The 23428-nt window shown below is 41.4% G+C and overlaps 4 protein-coding genes across 8 annotated transcripts in view; 2 read left to right on the top strand and 2 right to left on the bottom strand.

Annotated features, from left to right (window-relative positions):
- The window catches only part of LOC135490807 (general transcription factor 3C polypeptide 1-like), an 83540-nt gene extending 71836 nt beyond the window's left edge, over positions 1-11704 (bottom strand). For 3 of the 5 annotated variants that reach the window (XM_064776328.1, XM_064776324.1, XM_064776329.1), the window contains exons 1-26: positions 11619-11704; positions 10859-10926; positions 10385-10596; positions 9858-10015; positions 9557-9688; positions 9129-9249; positions 8662-8841; positions 8371-8483; positions 7993-8087; positions 7468-7681; positions 7004-7119; positions 6487-6657; positions 6104-6198; positions 5698-5838; positions 5290-5433; positions 4758-5052; positions 4321-4604; positions 3894-4068; positions 3267-3435; positions 2822-2931; positions 2231-2446; positions 1901-1986; positions 1487-1588; positions 1098-1211; positions 695-801; positions 259-421 (exon numbers count right to left, since the gene is read on the bottom strand). In XM_064776328.1, the coding sequence (XP_064632398.1) occupies positions 259-421; positions 695-801; positions 1098-1211; positions 1487-1588; positions 1901-1986; positions 2231-2446; positions 2822-2931; positions 3267-3435; positions 3894-4068; positions 4321-4604; positions 4758-5052; positions 5290-5433; positions 5698-5838; positions 6104-6198; positions 6487-6657; positions 7004-7119; positions 7468-7681; positions 7993-8087; positions 8371-8483; positions 8662-8841; positions 9129-9249; positions 9557-9688; positions 9858-10015; positions 10385-10596; positions 10859-10910 (3765 nt within the window). In that variant the 5' untranslated portion in view covers positions 10911-10926; positions 11619-11704. Of the gene's footprint in view, positions 1-258; positions 422-694; positions 802-1097; positions 1212-1486; positions 1589-1900; positions 1987-2230; positions 2447-2821; positions 2932-3266; positions 3436-3893; positions 4069-4320; positions 4605-4757; positions 5053-5289; positions 5434-5697; positions 5839-6103; positions 6199-6486; positions 6658-7003; positions 7120-7467; positions 7682-7992; positions 8088-8370; positions 8484-8661; positions 8842-9128; positions 9250-9556; positions 9689-9857; positions 10016-10384; positions 10597-10858; positions 10927-11355; positions 11394-11618 lie in introns of those variants that run through there. The other 2 variants (XM_064776327.1, XM_064776325.1) reach the window with 2 other exon arrangements.
- Positions 11705-12673: 969 nt separating this feature from the next.
- Positions 12674-15443, top strand: LOC135491513 (uncharacterized). Its single transcript, XM_064777440.1, has 6 exons — positions 12674-12922; positions 13197-13269; positions 13619-13666; positions 13922-13984; positions 14597-14698; positions 15158-15443. The coding sequence occupies exons 2-6, from the start codon at positions 13197-13199 to the stop codon at positions 15280-15282; spliced, it is 411 nt and encodes a 136-aa protein (XP_064633510.1). The 5' UTR covers positions 12674-12922; the 3' UTR covers positions 15283-15443.
- Positions 15444-17033: 1590 nt separating this feature from the next.
- On the top strand, positions 17034-18895 carry LOC135490937 (uncharacterized). Its single transcript, XM_064776521.1, has 5 exons — positions 17034-17124; positions 17418-17490; positions 17822-17884; positions 18313-18414; positions 18804-18895. The coding sequence occupies exons 2-5, from the start codon at positions 17418-17420 to the stop codon at positions 18893-18895; spliced, it is 330 nt and encodes a 109-aa protein (XP_064632591.1). The 5' UTR covers positions 17034-17124.
- On the bottom strand, positions 18292-23420 carry LOC135491149 (23 kDa integral membrane protein-like). The gene is made up of 7 exons (XM_064776834.1): positions 23332-23420; positions 22921-23056; positions 22447-22647; positions 21910-22089; positions 21420-21497; positions 21044-21142; positions 18292-19698 (listed from the first exon to the last, which is right to left on the bottom strand). The coding sequence occupies exons 2-7, from the start codon at positions 23014-23016 to the stop codon at positions 19411-19413; spliced, it is 942 nt and encodes a 313-aa protein (XP_064632904.1). The 5' UTR covers positions 23017-23056; positions 23332-23420; the 3' UTR covers positions 18292-19410.
- Positions 23421-23428: the final 8 nt, after the last annotated feature.

Consider the following 23428-nt stretch of genomic DNA (forward strand, 5'->3'; position numbering starts at 1 on the left):
CACCATGGTAAATCTCATTCACCATGGCAAATCATAATTTCACCATGGTAAATCATAATTTCACCATGGTAAATCATAATTTCACCATGGTAAATCATAATTTCACCATGGTGAATTGGGATTAATCTTCGTAAGGCTGAGGGGGATGGCAAAATAACTTATGATTGATTTGTCTTCCCTGGCCCAATATGGAGTCAAGGAGCCAAAAAGTCAATGGGCACTTAACTAGGTAGGACATGCACAACGATGAAAACTCACATGGATAACATTATGCAGTGTGCTCTCATAAATGTCATTGACACAGGTGATATCCTTATGTTGGGACTTCTTCACAAATGTTTCGTCACCAACAATGATCTCGTATGTCTCGTGCAGCTCTTTCAGGCTATCCGGCAGTTTTGCATGAGCCATAAAACCTGACCTACAGAGAAGATGGAGTTGATATAAAACAGACAAATTCAGGATTAGATGCAGTAGAAGACTGGCAACCGAATTAAAAATTCAACGTTATCATTAATGCAAACATCAACTTCAATTTTTGTGTGCAATCTTACCACCATTGTTGATGGTGGGGCGGCCCGACAGACAGCGAAAAGACATGATATGATGACATGAGGACTGATGGTCAAGACAAGATGACATGAGAACTCACCCATGTGAGCTAATAAAAATTACAAAGGCATCGAATTCTTACAATATTTTTTCTTTCAGTGTGTCCAAGAGTCTCTTGAACACTACAATATTCTCTTTGACATTGGTGGCAACGTATACCTTCCCCTGCTTAAACTCCTTCAGAAGAGACTGAAATAAGAACCACACATCAGATCATGCAATATCTGAAGATACCAGAAGTTACTTGCTTCTGACATGATGATTGTTTTGTTAAACTAAAGGTCACAGTTACAACATGGGAACTTCGAACAGTCCAGATGTAAGTCAACCTCAGCCAACCTCATGAAGCCAAGAGGGGCAGAAACGCGCCTTGGTGGAGCAACAACCCAAGCCAATCAGTAGGGACCATTGAATAATGTTGTGATCTACAGTTACTGTATCTAGTTCTACTTCCACTATTCCCAACACCACAATACTGTAGTTACCTTGTCCAAAAGAGCCTGCTTGGCATATGTATCGACTGTAACCCGGCTATCGTAATTTTTCACGAGAAAATTCAGCCGCCGCTGACAAGCTGCAGATGACTTATCCTTTGATACCTAAAGATGACAAGACCCATGAGGATGGTTTAATGTGAATCATGAGAAGCTTTTGCAATCTGTTTTTCAAGGATGAAGTAAGAATTCTTCACGCAGTGAACTACATACGACTGTCTTGATCATGATATAAGCCAATAACCTGAATAGCGCCTACAAAAATGCTCATTCCCACCTTGGAGTAGGACCCTGGAGAATCATACCTCCAAGTGCAAAGAGAACACTGAAAAAGACAAAGCAACGCTGAGCACATACTCTATAATCTATAGGGTTCTTACCTCTGGAAATGTCTCATGCAAGATATCACGTTGATGTTTCCATGACAACAAAGAGCTTGCATAACGACCGAGGAAGATGTTGGCAACTTTCATCAGAAGCAACTGAAATTAATAAATCAGAAACATGATCAAGAAGACTTGCATTCCATGCAAAAGATGGCTTGGAATAACCGATGATAGACAAGGTGATAAGGTTTGTTTTGCATTCGTCGCCCAAATTGCATCAATAGACAGTCATGAAGATTACTTGATTAACAATAATTTGACTTATGTCGAAATCAACCTTTCATGCATCTGAAGTCAAACCTGCCATGACATCAAAATCAACAGTGACTGAGCCTCAAATTCTGTGCAAGTTCAACCACTCCACTGCAAGAGGGGCTCATCTGCAAATTAGAGGAAGAGATAGCTCACCAAGGAGTCTTCCTGTGGACTCCAAATAACTCTCTCCCTTGTCATCATGCTCATAGCCTCCTTGTCACCCTCCTTTAAACGACCCGCTGCAAGAACAGAGGAAAGCTTGCATAAGACAATTATAGATCAGAGAATATATACTTGATAAAACTGATGTCTGAACAAACCCCAAAGTTGTTTCAATCAATCTTTTTATTAGCAAAACATCTTTATGACACTAGATATAAAGCTTTCTGCATGATATAGTGAGTAACAAATTGGGCACCCCTTGGGATACATGTAGACCATTTTTGAGTGTAACCTTAGGAAAATCAAAAGCCATGTACATACATGTACATCTTTTCTTCTCCTTCTGTGCAATAATCGGCATTTGTCTCCTGACCTTCCTCGGCACTTCCTCTCCAGGAGCCGTCTTTGCTTTCCTCTTTATACCCTTGCCTCCTCTGCGACTTGCTGCTTTCTCTTTGGTCAGCTTGGTCTGGATCACAGACATCTGCCCTCCATCCTTATCTGCATCACTAACAGTTTTCTTCGAAATTTGGATGGCTGAAAAAGAGGAATATCAGTGCCAATCCAGAGTACTGGGCTCATAATCAGGAGGTCTGGGCTTAATGCTCAGACTGATTCCTGCCGTTTCCCCTGAGGTGTCTTTGAGCAACAGACCTTACATTGCTTCGTCTTTTGAATGAGACATTAAACTGAGGTTACCTTATATCTTCTACCCATGCATAGGACAAACACAAACACGATTCAAGGGAGAGTCAATGGACACTGAGGGACTTAATTGCCAAAAGGTGACCGTAACAGTTTGCGGTCCGATAAAATACAGTACCTTTTGTGGATGAAATTGACCTGGACTGGAAATCTTAATGATATCATTATCATTTCAGCTCACAGACAAATACAACAAAAAAATAAAACCTTTTGACTTCTCTCGGAGTTTCTTCACCAAAACACTTGTCTTGACCCCTGGTACTTTCCTGGGAAATGGAATTTTAAGGTATGGCCAGGACCAATTCTGGGCTCTGTGGCTACAACATAAAATTTGCGATATGCATGATTAACGGGACAAAATTTTCCAGGCATGAATTCTGACAACAATTAAAGCATAACAACTCCTGTTGTAAAGAAGGACAGGAAATATTACTAAAAATGATCAGTTCTTAAATGTAATTGTAATTTCATTTGAGAGTAAACAGCCTAAATATCTGAAGTGAGTTTTGAAGAGGGATGTACCCAAGCTGTTTATTCAAGAACTCAATGGCAGAGTTCCATATTTCCAAAAGAGCTATATTAATGAGAGTCCGTGGACAATGCAAAGGTAAAACCTGTATCAATGACCTTTCACACAAAAAAAGATGCGTACTTGAAGAAGATGGTATCCAGGCCAGCAGCTCCCCTTCTATCACCTGGCAGGAATCCATTGTCCACAATTTCATTTGGCTTCTTGCGTACAAGCGAGTCCTGTAGCCTTTTCGTCAGATGGAGCGTTCTGTAGTTGAACTGCTCTTCTGCACCGCGGGAGCTCCTCACTCCTAGAAGAGAAATGTATAAAGCTTTTCGTTCATTACAATGACACAGCAAGGCTCAGAAAACCACCAAGTGGCTACTGGCTCATACTGTAATGCACTACAGCAAGCTATGAGAGTAATGTGAGAATCTGGTTCACTATGATATTTTGAGCTTGATCATTGTACACAATCATCCTGAAAGCACTGGCCCAATACTGATAAGGCTTTCAAGATACTCTTTTTCAAAAAACACCCCATTTGAAAGTCAGGCACTTGGTCAGGACACAATTTGTGCCACCGTCACCTCAAATCGGAAGAGCTTCTGAGCTTCCTTTGACGGCTAGATCATAGAGTTCAGTATACATTTTTATAACCAAATCTTCTATTCGAGAAAACAACTTTTATCCAACAGTAACTGATTGGAACAATATCGGTCAAAGACCCATAGACAACATCTTTTTTAATTTGACAAATGTCCCTACCCAGTGATGTGTTAACAGCTATATACTCCAGATCTGCCCAATAAGCTGCAATATCACTGTTCGTTCTGAACTGGTAAACCTTCTCTGGGTATTCTTTGTCAGACACACACATATAGCCTGGTTCTGATGACAGAGTGTCGTAGAGAGTTGCATTGAAATGGATGTAGGCAAAGCACTAAAAAATAAAACACAAGAAATAAGTTAATATTTTGCCATAATTTGCCTTTCATCAAATACACACATAATAGTTTATTGTTACACGTTCTTTTGAGCACAATATCATTGATGTAGATCATGCTTTTAACAAACCGACCCCAACCACAGATGTGCATAGCCCTTCTTTGGGAGTGACCACCATGGGAGGTCCCAGAGTGTTCTTACTTCACAATGCATCACCACTTCCTGAATTTATTACAGGTCAATTTACCTTTTCCTTTGCGTAGACGTTTTGTGGTCCAATTGTCAGCAACCCCTGGTAACACAGCCTCTTTATCAACTCATCAAATATGACAAACACATACTTCCTCTTATATGTAAGCTGGGCAAACAATGTTGGTGGGAGGCAGCACATTGGGTAGTATCGCTTGATGGGGTCGGCTAGGTATTCCTTCAACTCCTCTATGATGTAAGGAAAATTGACTAGCTGGCATAGGAGTTGCAATGGGAGGACTGTCAATGCATCACTCAAGTAAAACCAACCTTTTCCATACCCTGCGTGAAGAGAAGGGAAATCATAAACCGGTAATGCGAGGCAGGAAGTGGTGCAATTTACATCATGAACTTACTGATAACAATTTGTTGAAAGGCTTCACTTATCTGTAATCATGGTATTGTTTTCTGAAGGGACTGATTCCTGATGCTTACCGTGGTGAACTGGAATCGGGGGTAGGAAGCGACGCCAGTCTAATTCGGAACAATAGACCTCCGGCTCAACTTTATGCTCACGTTGGGTCTGGTCCATAAACGCTTCATACGCGGTGAAGCCCCCTGGTATGGTACCGTTGTAGCTACGCGTCAGGTAGAATAGATACTTGTGTAGGATTTCCTGGCGACGCATTCTTGGCACGAGGCCGTAAGCACGCGACGCGTCTTGTTTATAGATCATTTTAATTTTCGGTTGAGCTTTCTTGCTTCCTGAAGGTAAACTGTCATCAACATTCTGAAAAGAAAATCTGAACATTGACTTGATGCGGTAATATTAAAAAGCACTTTTTAGCCATTTGTTGGCCCTAGAAATTAAATTCAAACAGAAAATTGGTGTGTGAGGTGATTTGATTTAGGAGTACAATAAATGACTTGTACAACTACAACATTCCAGGTCATTTTGTTTGCAAATAAGTGACAGATGACGACAACAATGGACTGAGATGATCATAGCCAGAATCAAAATGCCTACGGTGCAGGCCTCATCCCCAGACTCTCTTTTCACTTCCGCCTTGATGCTATCCCTTTGCTGCAGCAGCTTCTTCTTGGCGCGATGGATGGCATCTGTAATACGCTGGTCATTCGGTGAGACAGACTTCAGGCAGACAAACTCCATCTGAAACAAAAGAAAGTATCGATATAAAGACCAACAGGAAAAAATTAAGAGGAGTAGTTACAGCTTTTCTATCAGAGTTTTTTGGATCTTAAAAGGTCTTTTGGCCTGATGGAGTCGTCATTTTGCATTCTAAAGTGCAAAAAATTATCTAGGGTCACTCTCACTCAACAAATTATGCCCTAAAAAATTTCCAAAAATCCAGCAAAATGGGAAAGAATCTCTTCTCTATGATAGATTCATTGCAAAGGTTCAAATAGGGATTACCTTTTGTTCTTTGTTACCAACAGTAACCAGTGTCTTAATGACCTTGATCTGCCCCTCAGCAGCCAAGTTTTTCACCATTCGAGTCAGAGTTTTACGACACATTCTGCTGGTGCTGCCATCTTTTAACTCGCTCTCATAAATCTACAAAAAATTCAGAAATCAGCGGTGGCAAAGCGGCAGCTAAGCCTATCGGAGCAAACTTGGTGGCACACTAAGACAACGGTGGTTTAGCAACCATCAAGTCACTCTTAGCAGATAGCGGAGCTTTGAACAACCGGGCCAGCACTGTGACCCTGCACACTCAAACCAAATATTTTTAGATCCAACTCTCAGACACTGCACCACTAAATTCCACCATGTGCAGAATCTCCCTAACAAGTGTAAAATCTACGTGTTCAATACTCACAATTTTCTGGAGATGGATCTTATCGGTCACTCCTTGTTCCTCAACAGTATCAAGAAACAGTTTCATCCGATGAATCTTCCTCGATGTGACCACACCTGTACAAAAAAGTGTTATAAAACAAAGAGCTTGTGGCTAAAAGAATCAGCCAGTGGGCGCAGTCCTTCATGGTTTTTTGTAGGGGCCCATGGGGTTCATGGGGAGTACTTCAAAACCAACCCTATCTTCTCTAAACAAACCAAGCCATCTTCTTCAGTTCTTCACTTGATCACAAAATATTGTTTTCATCGCAACCCCACTATCCTCCTCACTTGCATGCACACTGTTACATTGCTGCTTTGTGCCGCAACATTTGAGCACCGATTGGGGTTAAAATCAAGTCTCACCTTTTCCCGATGGTTGCCTAAGACTTGTTTGTTTTTTCTCCATGTAATCCAACATCGTGCGCTCACAGCCTTCAGTGATAGAATACTCTGTCTTGGCAGTTACATCGAGGACCACATCACCGCCAGCTCCGGTTGGAATTACATCAACGTCCGTAACTGTTAGGTCTTCATCTAAACAAAATGAGTTCAGTTTAACATGACACTGTAAGACAGGTGTGTTTTTTCGTGACAAACAACATTTTCTAACTATAATGCCACTAAAAAAAGGAACTCTAATATAAGTTACTGTAACAACATTGGCTACGCTAACTTGCACTGTCCCAAAAACACGAACTATAATAGATGTGAATATTTACCAGTTTGAAAAAATTTCACATTTAACAGAAAAAAATTCTTTGAGAGATAGTTTAATAATTAGCTAGATAAACTAGCTCATTCTCAATCAGACATAACATATCTGCAATAGCTATGATTTATTCATCACCACGATAGAGTTATCAATCAGAAGGATTCTCACCATTAATTGTTTCTTCTTCATCCTTGACCGACTTGATCATTTTCTGAACAGTGGTTTTATGCTTCTCAATATCTTTATGGTAGTTGCAGTCTTTCTCATGAACAAAAGCGACAAAGCTGGAAAGGATCAATCACAACTTATGAGGACTGCAAAGGAAATGCTTCCGATTCTACACTTTTAGCAAAATGGTAAATGCTCCTGTCAGCTGATGCAGTTGAGCAGCCTCAGAGCCTAGTCGAATCTAAAACCTCCTGCAAGCTGATCTAGTCCAGCAGTCTCATAGCCTACCTGAATCTAAATGCTCCAGGAAGCAGATCAGGTCGAGGAGCCTCAAAGCCTAGTGCTTAATACAGCTGACTACTATGCAACAGGACATTGTCAATATGATGACTGCCTCCAAGTACAGGAAGAAGAAGTTTACAACCCTATCTTTACAACTACCCTTATGTTTGTTCACTTCTTACCGCTGAATCCTTTGCCTGCCTCGTTCTGCCAAAAACCTGGAAACCACACCCCTTGAGAGTAGATTACTCATCATCAAACGGGCATCGAGGGGTCCGACTCCAAATGCTTTAGCCAGTTGTTCAATTTCACAGCCCTGAGGGCCCAACCTCTCAACGAATCTGTATGCTTGGTTCAGGATTGGCTCATCGCGCACGATGTCAACTGTTTCAACATCTAAAGTGGAATTTTGGTTTTAAAAAGCTTGTTTTGAGCGCAGCGCCAACTGCTATCGTAAAATGGAGTATAGTTGTCTTTCCATAACAACACTACAGTGGTGAAAACCTACTGTGGGAACACAAATAATACTTTCACTACCCACAAAAACAGAATTTCAAGGAATATTTGCATGGTGGGAAAAGGACACTTTAACTGCCATGCAAAAAAATCCAGATAAAACAACGCACGATAAGATCCGAGGCCTTGTACAGCTTACAAGCAAATAACTGACAAACCGACAGGCCCTTCAATAAGAAAATGGCCCTTACCTTGGCAATCACCCTCTTCCTCGGGTATATCATCCTCCTCTAGTTTAAAACGCTTGACCATCTTCAACACTTTTACTGACCGCTCCCCACCATTCCTAGAAATTGATACAAGTGATAAAAATGTAGGAGGATGATACGTGAAAGGAAGAATTGATAAAAACTAAGAAGTTATATTAGAGCATCTTATCAAGTGCTAGGTACCAAATTCTGATGATGGGGCCTTTGAGAAGAGAAATCGGCTCCTATCCAGTGGGTTTGGTTTGACTTATGGAATTGAACCCTAGTCAAGATACCAAAACCCTTGAGAGTGGAGCAGATCAAAAAATGATAAGCTGAGCTTATCATTTTTTGATCTCACAACCAAAATCAGACACTTACTTCGTGTATTTCTCTTCATTGGATATGTCAGGATAGATCGAGGAAATAGGCATTTGCTCCTTTTTGAAGTTGGCCTGGGATGTAGCTAACTTAAAGATTTTCTTTGTGGTGCTCTGAAATTGTAAATCAGTGAACCCCATAATTTAACCCCAGTCACTCCACTCCGGTCCTTGTTGCACTGGCGACAAAGTGCAACGCGTGGGTCAATAAGGTAAGTTTGACACACAAAATGCAAAATGGCATTATTCCTGTGATGACAACATCCGCACGTTCTGTATTCAACCAACTTACCAGTTCTTCCTTTAAGTCTTGAAAAATTACCATCCTGTTTGGAGCCTGCATCAGTAAGTCGATGATTCGCTCGACAGACATGGTCACCTTGGACTTGTACTCGACGAAGAAACGATGTAAATGCATCAGGTTTACATGGGTGGGGGCACTAACTGCGATAGGTTTACGCATGGTAAAGTACTGAAAAGAGGACACAGACACAGCACAAGATAGGCGAGTGGCCGAAATTTGTCAGAAAGTGCAGAAAATAGTCTAACTTTTCTAAGAGATAAAAGGTTTTATCATTTAGATGACATTCATTCAGGCATCACATGAAGTATGACCCTGTTCCTTTTGCAAATTAAGTATAAGATCACTTATAGTGGTGATATCCTGCTTACTTTACAAAATATGAACAACCAATTAGGGGAGAACTTAATGAACTTATAAACCCAAAACTTTAACTTTCGAACTTTTGTTTTCACTACCTGTTTTGTAATCAAATTGTGTTCCAGCATAAGTTTACGATGATAGAACATTTTATTGCTACTCTCATTGAACACATTCAAACTATCCTTCCCAACGGCAACTGCTCCTTCATAACGTGCTCTGGAAGAAAACAACTACCGGTAGTTAATCAACAGATGATAATTGAGTGACAATGTGCTCTTTCTGATTCTAAGATGGCAAGCACTTGACCAATAAGGTGCTGATTTTTCGACTGGTATTGCACTCTAACTTCCCATGTAGCAGTTGAATATAGTTTAATCAATGTTCTTCAACAGGGAACCATATGTCTTGATTCCTCAAGGGGTATTCAGCATTCATTTACTGATGCATTACTGTTTCATCTTATCAATGCTCTGCACTGCAGAAGATTCCACATGAAGTCTGAAATCGGACAAAATGGTATTACCTGCCAACTCGTTCCAATATACAGTACTGGAGACTGTTGAACAGATTGATAATGCAGGGGTTTGTATCCACCCCCAGGATATATTTGGTTCGTGTGGCCTGACTTGCAACCATCACGAACTGACTGCCCCACCTGAAAAAAAGATTCTACTAATGAATTAAGATTATGAGTAACCAAGAAGATTCAAATGGTCCTTTTACTAGACTTAAGTTCATGGGACGGTATTTTAACAATTTGGCATTGACATGGACAAAACTCTACACATCTCTTCTGGATACTTTTGATAACATTTTCTACTTACTTCTTCATGATATCTCCATAAGGCATGAGTGCATTGCCACTACTATCACGGACCAGGTTTGTCACATTTTTCCTGGAATGGAAGGTCTCACAGGATCCTGTTATGCCATCCTCACTGATTATCTTTATGGGATAGATATCAAGAAGCTCATCATCCTCCTAAAATCATTATGAAAAGAGTGCACTCATAAATAAGTGTTTTGCAGTTAAAATGCGATTGGTGTTCTAAAACTAACAGAAAATTTGGTTAAACTTGGCAACCCAATAAGCTAATTATATTGGTCAGAAAGCTACAAAGGGGGTGCTGCTGAAGCAACAACTTGTTAGCTTCTAGGAACTAATGTCAATGCTTTGGGACTGGGAGTGAAAAGTCTTGATTCAAATATTCCAGACTGGCAGAACACCAATTAAAATCAGACTCTGTAATCAAGGTTGGGGATTTGTCCAGGACCATGCAGCACCCCAGCATGTAAAAATGATCCGTGTTACAGAATTAACAGCACTTTACTACAGAACAGTCTAACTTACTGGTTCATAATGCATGCCCGACTCATCATCATAATAATCTTCTCGTTTCCAAAGACGAAGTGGAGGTCTTGGGTTTGGTAGCTCATGGAAATCTACATCACTGCAAGTTGCTATGCCACGCCAAATGTAGGCTTTAGATTTCTCATCAATGCGGAGTGGAAACTTGGTCCTTCTGTGCTCAAGGCGCAACCAGAGGGCCTGGAAGGTTATTCCTGAAAAATAATGCTCGTAACTTATGACATAAATGAGGCATTAAGTTTGATAATGGTCTAGGAAACACGGTACACCAGAAAATATTTTATTTTTTATGTGACGATTTTGTGAAATATTAATTGCAACCTGAAAATAATATTTACAAGAAACTTAACAGTTTACAGTGTCTGATGATGTTGAGGAACAATTATGAAATGATAAATATGGGCAGTAACCCATGTCATACTTATCGGAATAACATTTAAAAATCTAAGAACATACCATCAAGACCTTCAAGTGCAATCTCTTCCAGACAAGCTTCAATGAAATCCATGTTGCAGCATCAACTTCTGAAAGCCAAATACAACTTGACATAACTAACAGGCCAATGATTACCTAAGAGAACTAGGCTATTCTGTAGCAAGCAAAGGAACCAAGTGCCCGAAAGGAAGGCGTCACCAAAAATTGTGTTTCACCATGATTTGCTCGAAAAATAATCTAGGCCCTACATGGTGTTTTGCCAACTTCACCATGGCTCCCCCCCCCCCCCACCAATCACCGGGCCTGACTCTAGGACTTTTAATTGTTGATATATAGCAATTTCGTCGACCAGTCAATTATAAATGCAGTCAATCATCATTCATTCAATCAATCAATTACATGATTACTATGCCTTACAGTTACTCTCTTTTTTTGTGGAAGAACAAGGCTCACCAGACCCTGACAAAACATCCCCACTTCAGGCCAATCAAAGAGGCATAAATGAACCTTGTCCTTACAATTCAGTATTGAGAAATCAATCATTACTGATCAAAGGACAATGGCGACACGTGCCATGGCCTGCGCGACCCTTGGCAAAAATTCGTCTGCTACAGGACAGGGGCATTTAGATCAGAAACACCGAGGCGAAGAATTTTACCAATCGGACTAAATATGCTCCCATTCAACTGCAGTAACAAACATTTACAGCGCATAGACTAACAATGCAACTTGTTGTAGTCGTGCAACAACCTGACGCAATGTCGAAGGTTAGATAGCTTACGTTTAGGCAGAAACTGCGCGACAAAATTATAAAAAACCGTCAAATAGCGAAGCCTTCGCCATGTTTTTTTCTCGCTCGTCGGTCTTTACATTTTACCTACATTTATGCACGTGTAATTACATATAGAATAGACTACACACCAGGGAAAAAAGTGCACGTTGTTTCATTGTCGTTTGCGTCGGTTCAAAATAGATATTTTTCCACGTTAGCCTCCGTTTCACAACGTCTCCGGGCCTGCAGCCGCGGGGATGGACTTGTCGGAAGATGCATTTTACTGTTTTGTTTTAAAATTCGTACAAAATTATTTGAACCGTGTCTCTGCTAAAATAAACAAAGTAGCTGTAGACTGGAACCATATTGTCACTAAAGGCCTCGTCAGCCCCATCCCATAAAGGAGGTATCAGCTGGATTACGAATGTAGGCCTACTCTCTTCTGTCTGGGGAGTCTGATTGAAGGGGGGAGTCGACTGTTGTATCGAATCTCTTGCGATATGTCACTGGAAATCCGATCATCCTTTTATTTCATTGTTTTGTTTGTCGGCGTTTTGGGATACGCCCATTAGTCCTCGAGCAATCAGATCGTCGGTTTTTGATAACATTTTCTCCAATTATTATTGGTAATTTGGCGTCAGCATCTGTTGACACACTATCTTTTGGCATCTTGACACTAGAGGCTTTATAACCCGGCTTTATAATTTGTAAAACATCGGCACTATGCGGCTTGGTATCTTTCGCCTTCGGCCCATATCTATCGCCAACTGACTTTGCCCAAAGGAGACGAGTTTTATTTCTTGAGTCCATGTAATGCCGATCCACCGTCGTTGTGCGTATATCCATTCTTGAATGGAGGAGACTTTAGGAATGATATTCACCGCCGATAAGTCGGCATGTGTAATTAAAAGTTATCTAACGACTTTTCTGGAAAGAAGCCAGAAAAGCTGATTAGATTTCAATCAATTTTTCTAAATGGAGATGATCAATGCAGATTCTGAGCGTCACCCACCTGACTCCAAAATTGAATTGGACCACAGTTTGTTTATGGACTAGGGTAAAAACGCATAGAAGTATAAACAATAGACAAGTGTATCCGGAATCTGTAATCATTATTGAGTGAATATCCAAGCCAATGATCTCCTATTGGTCACAATTTGATCTCACTAATTAAATCGATTAAAATCAGATTTCTAGATTTTCCTTTGCCGGAAGGGGCGTCGCGGGCGAGTAATAAAGAACGACGTTGATGCCCCCGTCATCCTCATATTCGCTCGTCGGGAAACAAAAGAGGAACAACAGAGCCGAAGAAGGTAATTTTTCATCATCGCCGAGAACTTGAAGTCTTTCTAATCTTGTCGCAGTAATCAGCGTGAACGATGATTTTTGTCGCTCCGGATGCCGCACAATCCGGGGATTCAGGTCTTTTCATTCCTGGGTCATATCAGAAATATCGAAATATCGATCGAGAGCGGAGTACTTATAATATGGAAAATATTTGCTATACGAGGATATTTTATCATAGGTGCCACATCTTTTTCGATTGCGCATCAAAATTCCTGCTAATGCACCCGTCTTTTCTTTCAGATGTCGCACATGACTGTCCTAGCTCTTTTATGCATGTGGGCACTGGTAGCAGTTGGTGGTAACGCACTTGAATGTAAGTACACGTATGTTTTACACTATATCAGCTAATTGGCCAATGGGTATACCTACACTACGGACGCAGTGGACCGGCCTCGTCCCTCACCCAAACGAGATCCTATTAGGATGACGCAATGGACTGCCGCGGGAGTCTATAAATGGGTACCGAGCATATTGCCATACCAATTTTGCACCTATCAAGATACCCAAGAAAGAAAACTGGCGTGATGATTCTTTGAGTTGACATGTATGGCTAGTGAAAATAAGGCTCTCGAAAACCATTCCCGGTTTCCGTCTTTACCTTTTAATGTTTTTCAATGATACCTCAAAAACCTTTACTTCTAAGAATGAAGTCTTTTTTACAGGTTCTCTGGTAGGCTCGTGCAACGCAACCAAATGTGAAAGTGACCGTTGTAGGTATATATATCACTCCACTCTTCTGCTCAGTGTAGCTTGGGAAGTTTTGCCATTATTTATTTGAGAGAAAAAAAAGTATTAAATCTATTTAAAACGCCTTTCTGGCTATGAATCCAGCCACTTCCTCATGTGCCCTGCCCATTTATGATCGACGCGCGCCATCACCGATCAAGCTTACTCTCTTTCTTGTTAGTCTTCTCCTTTCAGCTATAAAAATACGCTCCTCAAGAATGAAGTCTTTTTCACTACAGGTTCTCCGGTAGGCTCATTTGAGGCAGTGACGTGCAACGCAGTCAAGTGTGCATGTAACCGTTGTAAGTATATATTTCACTCCACTCATCTGCTCAGTGTGGCTTTAGAAGTTTTGCCATTATTTATTTGAGAGAAAAAAAAGGATTAAATCTATTTCAAAACGCCTTTCTGGCTATGAATCCAGCACTTCCTCAACTGCCCTGCCCATTTATGATCGACGCGCGCCATCACCGATCAAGCTTATACTCTCTTTCTTGTTAGTCATCTCCTTTCAGCTATAAAAATATGCTCCTCCAGAATCGCACGCAATCCGTAAACTGAAAGTTCTCGTCTTCCTTTTTCACGGCTCCTCCTCCAGAGTCTTGTCACGCCACCCCGCAAAATGAATGTTCCTGCCCTTTCTTTTCAGCTGCACTGACTCCTCCAGAATCGCTCGCCATCCAAAAAACCGAATGTTCTCGTCCTCTCCTTTCATCTGCACTAGTACCCGAATAATATGACGCCATCCCCTCAAACTGAATGTTCTTGTCTTCTCCTTTTACCTACACTCATCCAGAAATCGCCATCCAATAGATTGAATACAATGTTCCTGTCATGTAGTCTATATCAGCTACACTCCTCCCGAATCTCACGCGCCATCCCGCAAACTAAATGTCTTTGTCTTCGCCTTTCAGCCAAGTTCCTCCAGAATCTCAGCCCGAGTTGCAAAGCGAAAGTTCTTGCTGCCTTCTTTGATATCGATTGTGAGAAGACGAAATACAAAAGGTCCGAGATAGGTAAATGTTTGTCAATGAATAATTAGAAAGGGACGTCTCGACTCGCTTTATAGCTCAAAATAAAGGGGATGTGCAGGTGCCTGTACTTGCGGCAAAGATGTTTGAATCTCTCCGGTCTCGCTCGTAGCTCAAATTTAATGTGGATCAGATTTTTGTAGCCATTGAAGGGCTGCTATGCACTCGGGCCGTCTGAGCCAGACTGAGATGTGAAACAAAACAATGCGAGAATAAGCATAATATATCGGTACGCTTTGATCAAATTGATGCTCTCCCGTCCTCCGCAGGACTTGCGGCGGTGCATGGTCGCCACTGTTGTTGCACTGTCTCTCAAATTAAGATCGGGTTCTGATTTGCTGTTTGCGATCGGCCCATATCAGATATGAGCATTTTCACAAACGTATACTTTCGCCTTGAAGTAAGCGTTCAGAAAAAAGTGTCCCGTTGTTGTCTTTTTTTCAGTGAAAGAAATACAAAAGGCGAGGGATGACAAGGAAACTCATGGGTGCAATATCGATTGTATGGTTGATGGAAACTGCCCTGTTAATACACCGGTAGGGCTTGCGGGAGTTGGCCCCGTAGCATAAACAGAAGACTCGGACCACATCGCAGCGGGCGTCTACCCCGATGACCAGCACGTGCAGTTGGTGTAAACTGCTGGCAAACTGAAGGCAAGAGGAGCGAAATACATGCAGGACCGTAGAAATCATGTTCATGAAAACAGTGTTATTCTATACTAAATAAAGAAACGTATATTTGAATAATGAAGACAGCTTTTAGAATTTGCTTTTTTGAAATTTCGAATCTTTCGTCCGCCTTCAACTTGTCAGACTATAATGCGCAGTTTGGCGAAACTGTAGACACAGACTCTCTGAGCAGTCTCTTCCACTCAGTCACTCCGCGGCTTGGTAACAGTGGGGAGGAGGTTACCTAGTCTAAACCACATACACTGTATCTGCTTTTTGTCGTTCATGTCATCAGAAAGTTACTCGATAAACGAGGCTGACTTCGTGAAAGCATCCAAACTGGTTTCGATGTGTCCATGGATGTGTGTCAAAATGTACAGTGTCCCATAATTGGAAAGAGTGTCCTGTCAGAAAGCCAACCTATAAACGAAGATGTCTTCGAGCAAGCATCGAAACCGATGTGCCCTTGATGGATGTAACATGCTTCACCGTCCCCTTGGAAAGAGTGTCTCATCTTAAGAAGTCACTCTACAAATAAAGCCGACCGTCGAAACCGATCAGACCTTGATACGGGTGTAAAATGTATCAGTATCCCCGTGGAAACAGCACTATCTTGTCAGGAAGTCACTCTACACATGCACGAAGCTGATTTCGTGCCGGCGTCCTTGATGGGTGTAATATGTTTCCGTGTCCTCCTGGAAAGAGTGTCTTAATCTTGTCAGAAAGTCACTCTAAACGAAGCTGACTTCGTGCAAGCATAAACGGAAACCAAGGTCATCATGTGTCTCCTTGGAAAAAGTGACCTATCTTTTGTTCTATGTATAATATGCGCTTTTATCTCTGATATATTGAAAGTTCATAGGGCCATAATCTGTCAGTCTGAGACTACAATAATAGGGCCGGGCACTTTTTCTGGGGGGAAATTTCTACATCTGTACACCAGGACTTCGCCGTTGTTGATATCGCGATGTCAGTGCGATTGGTTTTTGTCGCTCATCGCAGTAATGTCCGATTCTTAGAAAAGAATCTTTCTCTTATCGCTCATTGCAGCTATAATGTGACATTGCACGTCACTGCAATAAAAAATACTTGTCTGCAGGACGCTTTCGTTCGTTTAGTCACCGATTCTGTCTGATTGACATTCTAATTTCATCACGGCTTATCAAGATATTATGTAAATATTTCGCATATGTTATTGAAAATCATTTTTACCACACGTGGCCTTAAATGGCGCGACGTGATTGGCCCATGGGCCTACTAATTAGGTGTGGTTATCAGTAGTGATATGACCAAATATTACAGGAGCAGCAACATACACGTCATTACTAAAACTTCACTTGATGATATCATTATAATTACAAGTATCCAAGAAGAATCCGATGGCGTTTTCATTGGATTTCTCGCGAAGATAAAAGATATTATCAATAAATTCGAAAGTCAAGAGCCAACTCCATCTCTAATTCGATCATCATCTGAATATTGCCAATTAAATCGATTTGAATCATATTGTTTTTAATATGCGGAGATACAATTTCAAGATTTGAAACTGACCTCGAACACCCTGACAGATATAGCTGGACGGTGCGTCACTTGGTCTGTGCAAGAATATTTCTTGCAGACGAGATTGGTTTAGGCCATAAGTCCCCACAACAGGACGCTGCCACTGGGTAATAAAACCCGGCGTTGCCCGCCTTTCTCACATTCTCTCGAGTTGGAAAACACAAGAGGATCAACAGAACAGAGGTAGGATTCAACTTTTCCGACTTTCATTCCGGTAAATTTAGTCTACTTTACTTTTATCTAGAGCCTGTCGCACACACTATCGAATGTCGTGAAGAGATCCGCGACCACATTGATCCGGCAACTTCTCATGTATCTTCCTCGCGTGTTGGCTATATTTGCGCTTGGACAGGGCGACTCTGATATTGTAATCGAATTGTTCCTTGTGTGACAGTATCGGTCAGCATGCTCATGCAGCGTGCGAGGTAAAGCCGATCCTTTGACTTTCTCCTAAAATGCACCCATCTTTCCTTCAGATGTCGTACGTGACCATCACAGCAGTTCTCTTATGCATGGTGGTGCTGAACGCCGCTTCGAGCAATCATGATTGTAAGTTTATACAAAAAAATGTATAAGACTACTTCTCAATACACTCTGAGGCAGTGGATCGGCCTTATCCCCTCCCCTGATGAGAATAGGAGCATCTTAATTGGGAGTCCAGTCCATGAGTTCTATTTAGGTCTTTCGGTAAAATGCAAACTAAAAACCTCTGATGGTTATTTAGATTCTCTCAGACGAAGTAACCTATACAGAGTTTTTGAATTCGCTGACAAAACTTTACGGGGTGCATATTTGTGTTTCAAAAGCTCAAATATACATAGCTTTATTGCTGAGAGCGTATAGTCCTCCATCTTAACCGTTATACCCTCCGTGCTTGCAGGTTGTCCGGGAAGCACTTTCAGTACAGCGGCGTGTGGCGCCATCAAATGCCAATGCGACAGAGGTAAGTGCATTATATCGTCGGTCTTGAACATCATATTAGTTATTCTACGGTCAAACCTAGTCGCAGCAGGTCGATTTCAGTCCATCCCAAGTATGAAAGTTTAACGCCCGACTCGATAATGTGCCAACAGTTCCAGCATTTAACGGTTGTCTTCTTCCTCCAGTACTTCATCCCTTTTTACATGAGCCGGTGTGTCGTAAGTGTTTCCGTTTTTCAGTGTTTCCCTTCATTGTTGAAAACGCTGAAGATAGATTGACGTATTTTTCTGTTTCCCCTATCAACAAATCATGGCCTGTGTGGCATGCCAACCGGTCCTTTGAATGGAAATATGAATCACCAGACAGATGAATTTGAACGATAACACTGCTTTGCATGTTATTATTGCCGCCTTTTCCATACAAGCTCCCCTTCCTTTAATCTCTTTCCAGATGAACCCGTTCAAAATCTGAGTCCCTCTTGCAAACTGAATGTTCTGGATTACTTCTTTAACCTAGGCTGCGAGACGACGAACTGCAGCAAGGAGAATATAGGTAAATCTTAAAGAATGTTTTTCGTTTCTTTTTATTCTAAGAAATGAACCACGACTTACATAGGGTTTTTTGAGAAATGCAAAACCCCTAAATTGTTTCAGTTTGTGAAAGACCTTAACGCGTTATCATTTCCCTGAATAATCTCTCAAGGGTTCTGGCTGAAAAATCATAAAAGACTTTTCTAAAGTTCAAAAACCATTCTTTTCAAGAGATTGCTACATTGATCATAGACCTGCGAAACCGAATGCACTGTTTTGACGTCGACTCTATCTGTCCGCCACCTGGGAGTTCTGCATGATTACAAACTACATGTACCTGTTTTCACAGGCCTTTGAAAATGAAAATAAATTAGGGAGGCACCGATTCGTATCACATGTATTATATTTCAGAGTACGCAATGGAAAATGGGTCGATAAATGCTACCAATGGATACACCATCGATGACATCGCTAAGAATAACTGTCCACCTCCTTTGACTTAAGGTGCTGCAGACACGAGACAAGAGGATCAAAATACATGTAGGACCGTAGAAAGCATGTTCATGAAAACAGTGTTATTTTATACATACAGAAACGCATTAAAATGATGAAGATTTGCCTTCAGAACTGATTCGTGTCCTTCTTGTGAATGAGCGAACTTGTGCAACTTCCCAGCAGCCTCCACCTTGGGGCATTTCTGTTTTTTAATGTTTCGTTTTTTAAATATCAACAGTGAGTGGCTGCATGCAGCGCCCCTGTAAACGGTGCAGAGGTTGACTTCCGAGCCAATGTATTATTTGACGCCCCCTGCGCACTCATGCGATTTTGCACGATCTGCGCAGCGCATTCGCTTAGATCGGCAGTCATGAATGAGGAGAATTCAGGACTGACGCATAGCGCCGATAGACGAGACAATTGGACTGACGCACAACGCCGATCAAATCGACATGGTCCATGAGGTGTGCTGCAAAGGATGGGGGCTCTGTGCTGATCATTGCTCGAAATCCTAGCTGCCCGATTATGACTTAGTTGACATCTCGTCCATTGCCAAGGGTTCGTCTTCCTCCTCTTTCCTGTCTCTCGAATAGTTCCGTGTTTGCCTCCTCCCCATATATTTACTGATAATCTGATTGAGCAATGACTCCCTTACACCGCGTTTTGATATCTCCGCCATTGTCAAGGGTTTGACTTCCTCCTCTTCTTCCTCCTTTTCTAGTTCATAATCCACCCGGTAACTGGCTGTCCTGTCTCTCGGAGGTTTAAGTATTTGCCGCCACACTTTATATGCCGCAACCATACAGATAATCTGAAAGAGCAATAACACCCTCCATATAGAGAAGTCATTAGGTATTTCAGAGTGGGGAATGTATACAGAGGAAGGAATGTGGCGATTCGTATCTTTTTTTATAGCCGAGTCACTGTGATGTCCTATTTTAATGTCGTCAGAAAAGGTATAATCAAGAATTAATAAAGGTGGTATTAGGAACCAAATAATTAACTTTAAGAAGTGGAACATAGAAAAAACGCTCAAAATTATGCAAAGCTTACTCATTGAGCATATTTTGTTGTAGATATCTATAAGTTTGCAAAATACGTCTCTCCCAAAATGAGCCGAGTGACAGATCTTAAATTAAAATGTATAAAGTTGATAGCACCACTCTTATACACTACTCCTCCAGCAGTGGTTGTAAGCATTAGATGGTCATCCATCTATGGCAAGCCAAAGCGGAATTTATTCAAGACCGTGGAATTACTATTCAAGAAGTTAAATATATGTTCAAGACCAAAATATGTTCAATCCTGAATCAAATATTGTCAACCTTGAATCAAATATTGTCAACCTTGAATCAAATATTGTCAACCTTGAACAAAATATATTCAACCTTGAACAAAATATATTCAACCTTGAACAAAATATATTCAAGACTCACGTGACCATATTCAAGACGCACGTGACCACAAAAATTGATGACGTAGTTGCTCATGTTTTGATGCTTTACGGACTTTCCCGAACCCGCGTCCGGACTTTCCCGAACCCATGGTACTTGTGTTGCGTTTCGGAGCTCGAATTGTTCGCACGAGGTTTTGACACATGGTTGTACACGTACCTAGCCGCCTACACCTGACATGTACTGTAATCCTACACATCATCATGACATGGATGCCGAGTGAATGTCAGAGTCGATACATGTTTCACAGACATATCAGGCAAATTATAGGTTCAAAATGCGCAATGCCTGTCGTGAAACAGAACGCATCGGAAGTACCACAGATTCTACGCTCTACGTCATCAATTTTGTGGTCACGTGCGTCTTGAATATGGTCACGTGAGTCTTGAATATATTTTGTTCAAGGTTGAATATATTTTGTTCAAGGTTGGACATATTTTATTCAAGGTTGAACATATTTTATTCAAGGTTGAACATATTTTATTCAAGGTTGAAAACATTTGATTCAAGGTTGAACATATTTTAGTCTTGAACATATATTTCCTTCTTGAACTTATATTTAACTTCTTGAATGGTAATTCTAAAGTCTTGAATAAATTCCGCTTTGGCTTGCCATATCCATCACCTGACGACATTTTTTTGCCGGGGCGCAATCACATCGACGGCGAAAGTGCGAAATCAGTTTTATCCTTGTCTACTTACTAGGATCAGAAGGTGGAATATTTCAACACCGCCAACGATAAAGATGTTCTCCTTAAACATCTTTTTTATGGCCTCCTTGCATCCGGTAATATAAAGCGTCTGCAAAATAACAAGTTAAGCCTACTGTATGCCTATATAGCGTCACCTTGAAACGGCTAATGAATTTTCCCATCATTTCTACCTTTCGACTGGCGCGTTCGATTTCTTGCGTCGCGCTTCGGCTAAGAACCGGATCTCGGGCCTTGAAGCGCATGCCCAGTATGAATCGAGCCCGAACGTTCTAGCGCCAGGCCCGAGTAACTTTAGGGTAAACTAGGGTAAGCTTTAGTGACAAGACTTGTTTTTTAACAACTGTGCTCTGGCCTAGATAACATACCTTATCCTCTTTCAAGCAGGTGTCCCTTTGATGGTCTTCTTCGTAGTCACCGATGCCCTGTGCACCACAGCAATGGAGCTGAAGACAGAAAAACATATATCATTTCAACATTTACATCCGCTGCTTCCATTACCATGATTACATGCATTAATATACTGACCAATAAAAAACTGTAGGAACTAGTACAAACGTCAGCCCGGTTGTTGGAAAGCATCGTTAGCTTTAAATATAACATCATGTTGACACATTGTTTCATGTACATCAATGCACATTTAACAACATGTCAGCATGCTGTTATGAGCTGACATGCTTTCTAACAACCGGACCAGGCGTTCGTGTCACGACAAGACAATTTCTACCATTACTATGCTGATGAGTTTTTTTAATCTTCACTCATATATCGGATTAGTCAAAAGACTTATTGTGACTATTGGCTTTGTAAGTTGTTACTGTCGTATATGCTTTGCACAATGTCGAATGTGGGACTTACTGTTGACTGTACGTTGACCATAAAAGTTCTTGCGTGGGTTTCGTTATCCCTGACGAAATCGCCCAAGTTTCTGTTGATAACCTTGTCAATGAGTTGGACTACCTCTTCCCGGCGAATCAAACACCATAGAATGAGGGCCAGCTCTGGCAGTACCAGAAGTATGAGCACCATTATGAAATACTGGAAATTGAAATGAACACGCTGTGAAATGACTTGCGTCTCACGGGGATTGGAGGTCGGTGTTGGCAGTTTTCAAGACAACATTGTCAAGTCCAATGTCTCACTTCATGCTGTCGGATTAGGTAAAAAAGTGCAAACTATTCTCGTAAAAAGTAGTCGGGAGGGAGTAAGGGTGGGAGTAAGGCGTAAGTGATATCAAAAGGAGGTTAAGAACAGCGACTTATCAAGGATCCTTTGCATACAAAAAAGAAAATTTAAAATATCGGGAGCGGAGTGTATTGAAAAACCCTTGTCATATGAGGATGACAAAAAGGAACTAAATATCCCGAAGAGCTTGTTACACTACACATAACTCACCGCAATCAGCAATTTTGGGCGGCGAAAGAATGTGCCTCCTAAACCGCCTGCATTGATCAAAATGACGACGAAACCGCCCATGAGGAGCACGACGGCTCCCGTCCGGATCCCATTGATGTTCTCCTCGGTCTGGACTTCTTCGGCAAAAGAATCGTCAGCCATCACCCATATTGAAGCCGCGCACACGACAAGGCCAACGACCTGAAAAGAAAAAAAAAACTGGTGAGGACGCGCTTTTGCAGCTACACTATATAGACTCCCGGGCAGTCCATTCGTCATTATAATTCCTTTTTTACACATCCTCCACGAAATGGCCATGCGTCCCACTTTGGGCCGATCAATCCCAACCCAGGATTGTATGGATTCAGTTGTCCCGTTTGAAAAGTCATTTTGAGAACCAACCTTGCTTTCGGTGTCTCTTTAAATCTAATCCCCAAACATATATACAGTATAAACCAGGTAACGGGTACGTACCGTACTTAATAGAGTCACAAACATCAGCAAAGTTTTCCACACACAGAGAGACACGCATTTTCCACAAGTCCGCTGGGCGTCGGAATCAGGGTCCATGTTACTATCTTGAAAGAACCTGGCTGTTACTCTCCAGAATCTGTTTAAGGAACAAGTCAACTGATAAACTATTTATGAAGCAATGTTCTGGCTGAAGTGTGAAAGTGAAATTGAAAACGGTCCACCCACTGTATCAGCGAGGCAAAGTTGTCTGTTTTCCCTCTAGTCCTTTGAGACTGCACGAAACGAAACTGAAAATATCATCCACGAGTCGAGCACAAAATCTATATAAACCAAGCATTCCAAAACAATACACGGCAAACTTCCGTGTCCAATAGATCTATTGTAAAGCTGCGGGCATTTAGAGATAAATACCTGTATGATGTACATGTAGGCCTATGTGGTTTACAAAGGCTGCTGTGATTGTCATTATGTGGAAATTAAGACAGAAGGTCTGATTTGTCAACACAGC

This window comes from Lineus longissimus, chromosome 7 (assembly GCF_910592395.1).
Source record: "Lineus longissimus chromosome 7, tnLinLong1.2, whole genome shotgun sequence".
Taxonomy (NCBI): domain Eukaryota; kingdom Metazoa; phylum Nemertea; class Pilidiophora; order Heteronemertea; family Lineidae; genus Lineus; species Lineus longissimus.

Bases quoted from the DNA above. Each gene is read 5' to 3' on its own strand.
- LOC135491513 (XM_064777440.1), top strand. From the start codon at position 13,197: ATGTCGCACATGACTGTCCTAGCTCTTTTATGCATGTGGGCACTGGTA. The intron at 13,270-13,618 runs GTAAGTACACGT...TCTTTTTTACAG, and splicing joins TGGTGGTAACGCACTTGAAT to GTTCTCTGGTAGGCTCGTGC. The intron at 14,699-15,157 runs GTAAATGTTTGT...TCTTTTTTTCAG, and splicing joins ATACAAAAGGTCCGAGATAG to TGAAAGAAATACAAAAGGCG.
- LOC135490937 (XM_064776521.1), top strand. From the start codon at position 17,418: ATGTCGTACGTGACCATCACAGCAGTTCTCTTATGCATGGTGGTGCTG. The intron at 17,491-17,821 runs GTAAGTTTATAC...CCGTGCTTGCAG, and splicing joins CGCTTCGAGCAATCATGATT to GTTGTCCGGGAAGCACTTTC. The intron at 17,885-18,312 runs GTAAGTGCATTA...ATCTCTTTCCAG, and splicing joins CAAATGCCAATGCGACAGAG to ATGAACCCGTTCAAAATCTG.
- LOC135491149 (XM_064776834.1), bottom strand. From the start codon at position 23,016: ATGGACCCTGATTCCGACGCCCAGCGGACTTGTGGAAAATGCGTGTCT. The intron at 22,648-22,920 runs GTACGTACCCGT...TTTTCTTTTCAG, and splicing joins TTGTGACTCTATTAAGTACG to GTCGTTGGCCTTGTCGTGTG. The intron at 19,699-21,043 runs GTAAGTAGACAA...TTGCTCTTTCAG, and splicing joins TATTCCACCTTCTGATCCTA to ATTATCTGTATGGTTGCGGC.